Consider the following 10,509-nt stretch of genomic DNA (forward strand, 5'->3'; position numbering starts at 1 on the left):
GTTACGTATCTATTCATTAAAGGAAGCCGAAGCACTTGTACTTGGCAGATTACTGTATTAAACTTGAAAGTAATAAAAATGTTTTTAAAGATACTGTATGATGCAGACTTTTCACTACTTCAGATTAACCTAACTGGTGAAGCTTCTTGGTACCTATTTGTCTCCATTAATCTTCATTCTAAAACCCAAAATTTCATGCCTTGATTTAATTCTTTTCCCATTGACATCTTTCTGTGTCCTTTAGAGAGCTCCTGTTCCTGTCCTTCAGCAAGCTCCTGCTCTGTGTCTATCTAAATGACATTTTTTTCCACAGAAAAACTGTAATTTTACTTTTTTTGTATGTGTGACTAATCTGTCCGAGTCCATGATTTCTTTTCTGCAACGTATAATACTTAACGAAGGCTTATTTTTCAAAGCAAAACGATATTTTCAAAATTTTGCCCCCATCCCCACTTTAAGATGAGGCATGTTTTAGTGACAGATCACTTGAGATGTTTTTATAATCAGCTTGCCTAATAATTCGTATAGCCTTAAGCATGAAAAACCTTTGAAAACTAAAACTTGGAATTCTAATAGCCAGGAACAAATAGCAATTTTTATTCATTCCAAAGAATGAGTTGCTGACAGCATTTCAGAGAGCGCCACCATGAGACTATAGTGTTTTATTTAGTATTACAACGTGGCCAGTTAGTGTGACAAGGGAAACCTACTTTGGTACCCAAGGAATGGCTGGTTGTGATGATGGGCGAAAGTCAAGATGCTGATGCCTAATGGCTATTCTAGCATTTCCATGTTAACTTTGAAGGTGGGGAAGGAAATAGCACCACTGCCGACTGTAATCTAAGGAACTCTTCACCAATCTCACTCCAAAGCAGTACAAAATAGAAAAAGCTAAGTCTTAACACATTCCCATTTTCCAGGAAATCCTGTGTCATCTGTTACGAGGGAGGAATCCTGATCCCATTCCCTCAGGTCCTTGTCACGTTAGCTTTTTGATAGCTTCAATCCACTCTGAACGCTCAGCCTTGCTGCTGGCCTGGATATAATAGTGTGTGTCATCCTTAGTAATCACTTTGAAGAGATTTCCCTGGACATTCCCTTTAACCCCTAGGCAGGAAGAAAAAAAAAAAATCAGCGCGTGAACATCCATGTCTGCTTTCAGCTGAGAGTGGCTGAAAGTCAACTGAGACACAGACAAAAACACATATTATGAAGTATTTCTTAGTACAAATGTGTATGGTTAGGAAATCCCACCAGATGTGTGCTTTCCTGTATTCCTCATGTCCATCCCCTCTCCCTCACCTGTGCCTTAAGGCCTGCCAGTGCTATGTCTGGACGTTCTTGGAAGCCCTCTTGGCCTGCCCCCTATGCAAACCACAGGTCTACAGTCTAACTCACATCAAAGAGTCCAGTATGTTTATGTTAAAACCAGACACAGATGTGGGATTTGACTTGAATTGTTTAACTTCTTTGAACCTCAATCTCTACATCCATAAGTTAAGAATAATACTATCCTCCTTCCTCAACTGTCTGTTGTGAAATTAGTGTGCTAATAGTGTGTTGTCAATCCTTAAGCACTATTGTAAGCTACTGTTCTTAGGTGGAAGCCTATGGGCCAGTAAGCACAGAAAAGGATGGGAAAGAAAACTAAAGACAAGGGTCATTTAGTTGTGTTGTTAACACACTAAGAACACCCCACTTGCCCTTTCTCTAATCGGCTTCAAAGCTCACACCATTCATCGTCGCGCTGAGAAAGCCCATCAGCCCTCACAGCTTAGCCCTTCATCAGCAGAGTGTTAACTGAGAGCACAGGAGGGAGGCCCCGGAGATCAGGCCAGGGCCAAAGTTGCCCCTTACCAGTGGGAACGCCATTATCCTCCAGAGCAGATACGAGTGAACCACGAAGAGAAAACCCACCCACTGGCCGGTTCTCTTCCTGCAAAAGAAAGGAGACCTGATTAGGAACTGTGTGAAGGCACAAAAAAGAAGAGTCACCCTCTCATCTATAACCACCCGCAGTCAGCCTGCTAAAGTAGTCTGTGAGAGTCATTTGTAACAGCAGTTGAGGCTGAACTTGGACATCACATGGCAAGTCGTCTGCACCAGCGAGGAAGTCTGGGCTTCTTCATTCCACAGCCAGCTGCAGCAGTGCCACCCTCCTCCCTGTCCCTCGGCCCTCCCTGTGGTCTAGCAGGGTCCCGGGGTGGGGGGCTCTTTCAAGCTCCTTCAGTTTCTCAGCTTAGGGTGGGGTTCCTGACTGAAGCTCAGCAGGGGAGGAACGTCCATTCTTATTTCAAAAAACAAATGAATACATCTACCAAGACAAGGCTGAACAGGCTGACTGAAAGGACATTTTTCTTTTCTTCTGATTGGAATTAGATCAAACCCAGCATGCAGTAATACTTATTATCTGAAACTCAGAATTATGGCTTAAATATTAAATGGTAAAAGAAACCTTTCAAAACATTGGTGGGGACATGAGGTTGAGGGGGAAGAATTCATGGACTCTGGGTGGAAAGGGGTGAACAGAGACTAGAAAGCACCAGTTAGGAGTCTCTTTATCAGCCCACCTCACCTTCCCTAGGCACACAGCCAACTTTGGAGAAACTGAAAGACGCCTTTCCTCTCAAAACAACGTAGATCCACTGAGCAGGATCCACTGAGCGGGCAACAAAGTGATGAAAAAAAGGAGTGATCAGACTGTGAGGGATAGCTTGCACTGCGGAAGGAAAGGCATAGTGGGTGCGAGTTATGGTAGGGATGCTGGGAGGAAGGGCGGAGGTGAAGCCAGCTGCCTGCTCTGCTCTGGAGAGATGTGTCTGGGAGCACGACAAGGCACTCACTTTGGAAGGGTCGTAGTAATGCAGAAAAGCCGGGTCCTTCCTCAGAACAAAGCGCCGCACCTTCCAGTTTTTCCTCTTGTGCCCCTGAGGCAAAGAGAGGGTGCAAGGCTCATCGGTGACAGCTCTCAGTCACTTCCTCCCACCTCCGTGCCTCCAGTGCAGAACCTCAAACCTCCCAGCCAGCCTGCTCCAACGAACGACTTTCTCAAAAGAGCCTGGAGACCTGGGGATTGCAGTGACGTGCCATGGACTTCACGGCTCAGTGACACTTCACCAACAGCACTGTCACCTTTAGCCGAGTTGACACAGCCAAAGAGGGTCAGCACTGAAAGAAAGGGGGAGCACTGCCTGGACACCACTCAGGGCACACGGAGGACAGGGAGGTCACAGGTTTCAACTGGACCAAGAACTCACAGGCAAACTTGAACCCAAGGGCACCAAATTTTAAGCATCAACTTAGTCCGAAAACAAACCTACACCCACATGTATATATGTGCACTTATATACAGTGAAAACCACTGTGGCATTCTGCATCAGAAAAAGAGTAAAAGGCGTAGTCAACAAACTTATGGTTACCAAAGGGGAAGGGGGAGGGATAAATTAGGAGTTGGGGATTAGCAGATACCAACTACTATATATAAAACAGATAAACATCAAGGTCCTACTGTATAGCACAGGGAACTATATTCAATATCCTGTAATAAACCATAATGGAAAAGAATAGGAAAAAGAATATGTGTATATATATATTTATAACTGACTCACTTTGCTGGACACCAAAAACTAACACAACCTCGTAAAAAAAAAAAAAGTAAGAAACAATCAATTATATGTTTAAATCTAAGCGTGGAAGATACTGCCGTGCGTGTGACTGTGGCTTCACCCCTAGATCACAAAGCTTCCTTAGCCCTCTAGTCTGGAGCACCCCGAGTTCTTCCCACACCCTCCGCCTCTCCCAGGACCTCACTACCTCCCCTCACCAGACCCCCTTCAGGCCCAGCAGAAGCAGAGCCCTTGGAATAAACAGGCAGTTACGTGGACGGTAAGCAATCGAAGAGCAGAAGGGGACCCTGATACACAAGAAGCAGGTGACAATGACAACGAGTGCTCCAAGAAGATGGGAACGGTGCTGAGCAGCGTTGTACAGACGCACGCATTCACGTGGCGTGTCAGGAGCACACAGACACAAGAGGTGTGTAGGAGATTGGCTTACACCTCACGTGCCGGGATGCGGCAGCTTGGTTTGCAGGCACAGGTGGACATGCCTCAGGTGTGACTGTGACCCGGCTGTCCCTGCTTAACGTGGCCGCTCTCCCAACATGGTAGGAGCAGTGGCCACGGTCAGTTTTTAAACACGGAGATTACACTGCAGAATTTCATCTTCAACCTACTGAAGTCGGTGGAGAAAATACTTCTCAAGGCGGCAGGCAGAGTCCCACAAAAGCAGGCAGAGACCCCAGGAAGCCTCAGGGAGCAGAAAGCCAGCAAAGGCAAAATACCAACCAGCAGGCAATATGCCCTTCCAGACAAAGAAGTGAACTGGGCAGTGACATAGGCATTGTTTTCTAATGCTGTGGTAACTACTTGTGTGCACTTTTCCTGGAACGCCCCCTTGTCTGGGGTTCGTGTGTGCACGAGTGGACCCGTGCATGCCCCTTGATGTGCTCCCGGTGGCTGCCACTGGACCCTGACTTTAGCAGATTCTGCTGACAATTAGTGCCCCTGGCAGTCTCAGCCCTTCCCGCCCTTTGTGGGGATTCCTGCCTCCCCCGAGCTTGCGAACTGTCCATCTACTCCCCGCTCCAAGGCGGCCATACCTGCTTGGCCAGATAGCCTTGCTTCACCACTGTGCCACTTAACTCCACGGTGCTGAGACTGATTTCTTCCTTGGAGCTTATCTTCCTCTTGGGGCTCTCAGCCTAGCGGGAAGGAGAGAGCAAGGACTCTGTTACCAAAAAGTCCTAGTTCTAGGCTGTGGAGGCTACCGCGGGGGAAAGGAAAAGCCTCCATACAGAAAACCCACTCCACCTGGGGTGAAGCTGTTCCCCCAGCCTTGGCCTCTCACCCGTGACTGTGGACCCCTGCCCGCCCCCCCACTCTGTTGCCTCTTCCTCTCTCTGCCCCTGTGGCAACAGGAACCCACTCCCTAACTTACAAAAGTGTACAGGGCCATGGAGTCATCCAGGAACTGCTCTGCCAGATCCCCAGAGCGAACGGCTCCCGTGCTTCGGGTGCCTACCGGCCTAAGGAAGTTCTCCTCCATGAGCATGGAGGCCAGGGTCACGGCCTCCAGACGGCTGGCTGCAAAGTTGTTGGAGATGAGCCAGTCCACCAGGGAGGAGCCTGCATCAGGGCAAGGGCAGCACCTGTCAAGACGACAGGCTCCAGACCAGCTTCCTCAGGGGTGCTTGGCTGTGACCTCACTGACCTTGACCTCTTGGGCAGCCTCGCATAGCCTTGGGGCTCTGCCCTAGAGCAGACCGAAGGCCACACCTGCCGCTCAGTGCTGTGGCCACACTCACATGTGGCCATCTCAGGCCAGCCCCTTGGCTGGCAGGCAGCTCTGGCCTAAACACAAGCCAGTCAAGCACACTGAGTCCCGGATCACCAAGCCCCAGGTTTCCAGTGCCTGGCCCAGCCCCCGAGGGGGGAGGCTCACCTATGAAGGTCTTTTTGTAGGTGCTTCCCTGCTCCATGTTGGGGCTTGGCCGGATTCCGCTGCTGCTGTCGTGCATCTTGTCCACGATGCGACTACACAGAAGGAAGGCAAAGGAGAGGGACCCTTGTCACACTGACAGGTATGAGGGAGGGTCCAAGAGTCGTTGCTAAGGGTATAAAGCACATGGCACATGGTATGATACACATCGCAAAAAAAGGGGTATTCCATTATGCATCAGAATTTGAGAGGTAGGATTTAGGGACGTTTCTTTTTCTTCTTGCTCATCTAAATGTTCTAATATTTCTAGACTAGACAGGTATTACTTTTGTAGTAGAACTAATGAGCTGTGGCTTTTAATTTAGAAACAAAAGAATGTTCAGTAATGATTCTCTATGATCTACTGCATAAAGTTCAAACTCCTCCAGCTACTTCTCAAAGTCACCCATCACTTGAAGCCACACTCATCTGCCACTGGCCCTCCTTGCACTCACCATGGTTCAGCCGCGCCCTAGACGCACAATCAAGATCCCAGAGCCTGGTATGGAGCTTTTTGGTAGTTTTGCTGCCTGGAAGGTTAGGGGGTATTTCCTGCAGATGGGCTGATGTAAGAGATTCCATGATGGGAACTCCTTTCATCCGTCCCTACTTTATAGTATCACCTCCACTACTGTTTTCCTTCTGTTCTGTGGGATGATTCCTGCCGCTAATAGAAGACCTTTTCTCATTCTCTGTTTATGTACTTGGGCTGGAAAGCCCCTGAGATGAGACTTTGTTTATTCTCATTTGCATCTCCTGAGCACCTAGAGCAATGTATGGCATGCAGTAGGCACTCAATAACTGTTTCTTGAATGAATGAATAAATGAAGGAATGGATGAAGAATCCCACAGAGCGAGAATGCAACCGCTACCAGAACACATCGTTCTTGCCCCCAGGCTGCAAACAAGACTAATGACTTGGGTGAGCAGAGATTCCTGGGGAGCTGTCACATAGCCCTGAGCACCCTGGCTGAAACTGAAGAGAGGCTGTCAAGACACTGAGGGGGCCAGGATCAGCAGAGGCCCCAAGAGGTCCCCAGGGCAGGTACGTAGGGCCACTCCCAGGCAGAGAGAACAATGTAAACAGGACAGTGACAGCGAAAGGCCCTGAAGCACAATGGTGGTACCAGTCAGGCCTGGGTAACAGCCACAGGCCGCTCCCCCCACCAAACCCCACCCCAACCCTGCATCCCCGCTGCACACAGACAGAAGAGTCTGCAGCCAAGCCAGGTAGGGCAAGGGCAGGGCCCAGGCACTCACTGCAGGCTGATGTGAGGGGGCAGCTTGAAGGAGTTCTTCAGTATGTGGAGCTGTTGGACCTTCCCCGGCTGCCCCGCGTGAATAGCTCCTGTTATCTCAAAGGCCCAGGCGTCCCTCTCCTCTCGAGAACAGGCCTCCAGGAAGTACTCCGTGGATGTTTGAGTCTTCAGCTTAATGAGGAGCTGTGGGAAGACAGCCAGTCAGACCAAGCAGGCAAGAGAATGCTGTCTGGGCAGCTAAAATGACAGAACCGAGGTGAATCTGGGAGGCCACGTGGTCCAGTGACTGCCGAGTGCCCGACCGCTCAACCACACCCCGGCTGGTGGTCTTTAAAGATTTGCTTGTACACCTCCAGTGACGGGGAGCTCACCACCTTTCCCCTTTGGACAGACTCGTTAGCATAGGGTCTGCTTCCTGGGCACTTGGTCTCTCTGCTCCTGATTCTGCCTTCTAGAACCACATAGATTAAGCTCACCTCCTACGACAGCCCCTGTGCTGAAGTGGGAAATGCACAGGCTTCCAGGTCAGACTGATATGGATACTTAGCTATGGACGTTTGGGCACATTAAAGGACCCACTGACTCTCAGTTCCTCCATCTGTCATATGAGGCTATTAACGCCTACCTTGAAGGGACTGTTAGTTCTGCTCCTTTTCATCCTCTTTCTAATCGGGTCTAATCATCCCAAGTCTTTCACACGTTCCTCATATGATACTGTTTTAACTTTCTCAACCAGTTTATGACCTGCTAAATGTTCTGCAGTTGGTTCAACATTCTCATAAAATATGACCCTTGGAATGGAACAAACTGCTCCAGGGAAGGTCTGGGGGTACAAGGCAGCATGGGCCTGAGGTCTCATTAGCAGCGGCATTCTCAGGGCTTGATGCTCTGTGCAGTCGGCTGAGAGTCTTTTTCAGGTGGGCCCCATCTCCTCCATCTTTTAAATGGGCATTTAGGGTCTTTTTTCAAACATTGTGAGATTTTGCATGTTGATCCTACTAAATGTCATCTGAGTAGACTGGGCTCACCGCTTCTGTCGGAAAACAGAAGGATTCTGTCTTATTCTGATTGTTTTCCAATGTATTAGCTCCCACCTCGCTTTGCCTGCAAACTTCATCAAGTCCTTCACCTAAACAGCAAAAATGGCGGATAAGACAAGGCGGGCTCACGGTCCCAAAGAGTACCATGAAGCTGTTCCTCCAAGTTAACATGGATTCACTCATCAACATCATGGAAAGATGAGTTCAACCAGCACCCTGTCAGTCTGCAGTTTGCCACTTTAATGAAAAGATCTCAGGAGAGACTATAAAGTTCCACATGAAATCCAGACACACTTTTTTACAGCTTCCCTAATTAAAAATAAATTACACACACACACACACACACACACACACACACACACACACGACACAGTTCATAACTTGTTCTTAGTGAACCTACTGACTCCTCTTGGCTTCTTCCCCCTCAAGTAGTCACGAACTGGCAGATGCCAATTTCCTCTGTTTGAGAATTTTACATAGAATTAGCAAGAAGTTCACAGCTCCAGCTAGCAACTTGTCTCCTTTTTTGAAACACAGAACAAAGTTTTCCTATCGCCAGCCTGTTCTACCAGCACTTCTGCTCTCCACTGTTCCTTAGAGACTATGAAGCAGTATCAGGTCAACAAGTTAACCTATAGGGGAGGAGGAGTCAAGATGGCGGAGTAGGAAGAGGTGGTGTTCGCGTCTCCTCACAACTAGGGCCCCTACCAGGCACTGGTCAGGGACCTCGGAAACCTAAAGGGACAGGAGGAATCCCCGAGCAACCGGGGAGGATGTTGGGGGAAGGGGGAGGAGAGGAAAAGTGGAGGCGGGATGGGACTGGCACCCCTGAGGGGCGGCTGGGGGAAGGGAGGGGTTCTCACGATTGGAGGAGCCCACCCATGGAGCAGGGATGGGGAGAGACCTTTGGGGTATTGGGGGTTTGGAGGGGAACGAGGCTAGCGTCTCCCCTGCCTGCTTGAGCCCCAGAGAGCCTGCTGGGGCCCTAGGCCTAAACCTCAGCCCTCCGGGACCCCTTCCAGCTGTGCTACACCTAAGCTCCGCCCCCCACCAAGGCCTTTTCCAGGCTTCTTTTTTTTTTTTGCTGTCGTGGTTCTGTTTTGCCTTTTGGTTGTTTCATTTATATTTTTATTTTTCCTAATATATTTTTAATTTTTCTAATTTTACTTTATTTTTTATTCTTTGTTACTGTTTTACTTTTTTTTTTTCTTTTGCTGCACTGCGCGGCTTGAGGGATCTTGATTCCCAGGCCGGGGCTCGGGCCTGAGCTCCTGTGGTGGGAGCACTAAGCCCAAACCGCTGGACTAACAGAGAACCTCAGACCCCAGGGGATATTAATCATTGTGAGATCTCCTGGAGGTCCTCATCTTGGCACCAAGACCTAGCTCTATCCAACTGCCTGCAAACTCCAGCATTGGATGCCTCAGGCCAAACAAACAGTAAGACAGGAACACAGTCTCACCCATCAAAAAAAAAATGAGACGACAAAAAAATATGTTACAGACAAAGGAGCAAGGTAAAAACCTACAAGACCAAATAAATGAAGAGGAAACAGGCAATCTACCTGAAAAAGAATTCAGAGTAATGATAGTAAAGATGAGCTGAAATCTCGGAAATCCAATGGAGGCACAGATTGAGAAAATACAAGAAATGTTTAACAAGGACGTAGAAGAACTAAAGACCAAACAAACAGTGATGAACAACACAATAACTGAAATGAAAAATACACTAGAAGGAATCAATAGCAGAATAACTGAAGCAGAAGAATGAATAAGCAACCTGGAAGATAAAATGGTTGAAATAACTGCTGAGGAGCAGAACACAGAAAAATGAATGAAAAGAAGTGAGGACAATATCAGAGACCTCTGGGACAAGATTAAATGCACCAACATACAAATTATAGGGGTCCCAGAAGAAGAGAAAGAGAAAGGGTCTGAGAAAATATTTGAAGAGATTACAGTCAAAAACTTCCTTAACATGGGAAAGGAAATAGCCACCCAAGTCCAGGAAGTGCAGAGAGTCCCATACAGGGTAAACCCAGGGAGAAACACACCAAGACACATATTACTCACACTAACAAAAATTAAATTCAAAGAAAAAATATTAAAAGCAGCAAGGGAAAAGCAACAAATAACATACAAGGGAATCCCCATAAGGTTGTCATCTGATTTTTCAGCAGAAGCTCTGCAGACCAGAAGGGAGTGGCAGGATATATTTAAAGTGATGAAAGGGAAAAACCTACTGCTAAGATTACTCTACACAGCAAGGATCTTATTCAGATTTGACAGAAAAATCAAAAGCTTTACAGACAAGCAAAAGCAAAGAGAATTCAGCACCACCAAACCAGCTTTACAGCAAAGGAACTTCTCTAGGAGGGAAACACAAGAGAAGAAAAAGACCCACAAAAACAAACCCAAAGCAATTAAGAAAATGGTAATAGGAACATACATATGGATAATTACCTCGAATGTAAATGGATTAAATGCTCCAACCGAAAGACACAGACTGGCTGAATAGATACAAAAACAAAACATGTACATAGGCTGTCTACAAGAGACCCACTTCAGACCTAGGGACACATACAGACTGAAGGTGAGGGGATGGAAAAAGATATACCATGCAAATGGAAATCAAAAGAAAGCTGGAGGGCTTCCCTGGTGGCGCAGTGGTTG

The 10,509-nt window shown here is 47.6% G+C and overlaps 1 protein-coding gene across 1 annotated transcript in view; it reads right to left on the bottom strand.

Annotated features, from left to right (window-relative positions):
- Positions 1-582: 582 nt before the first annotated feature.
- PLEK2 (pleckstrin 2) overlaps positions 583-10,509 on the bottom strand; it is a 24,072-nt gene continuing 14,145 nt past the window's right edge. Inside the window, exons 3-9 of the mRNA XM_024134007.1 lie at positions 6,799-6,980; positions 5,503-5,594; positions 4,999-5,186; positions 4,661-4,762; positions 2,844-2,927; positions 1,858-1,936; positions 583-1,107 (exon numbers count right to left, since the gene is read on the bottom strand). Of these exons, the coding sequence (XP_023989775.1) occupies positions 980-1,107; positions 1,858-1,936; positions 2,844-2,927; positions 4,661-4,762; positions 4,999-5,186; positions 5,503-5,594; positions 6,799-6,980 (855 nt within the window). The 3' untranslated portion in view covers positions 583-979. The remainder of the gene's footprint in view (positions 1,108-1,857; positions 1,937-2,843; positions 2,928-4,660; positions 4,763-4,998; positions 5,187-5,502; positions 5,595-6,798; positions 6,981-10,509) is intronic.

The sequence above is a fragment of the Physeter macrocephalus genome, chromosome 11 (genome assembly GCF_002837175.3).
Source record: "Physeter macrocephalus isolate SW-GA chromosome 11, ASM283717v5, whole genome shotgun sequence".
NCBI lineage: Eukaryota > Metazoa > Chordata > Mammalia > Artiodactyla > Physeteridae > Physeter > Physeter macrocephalus.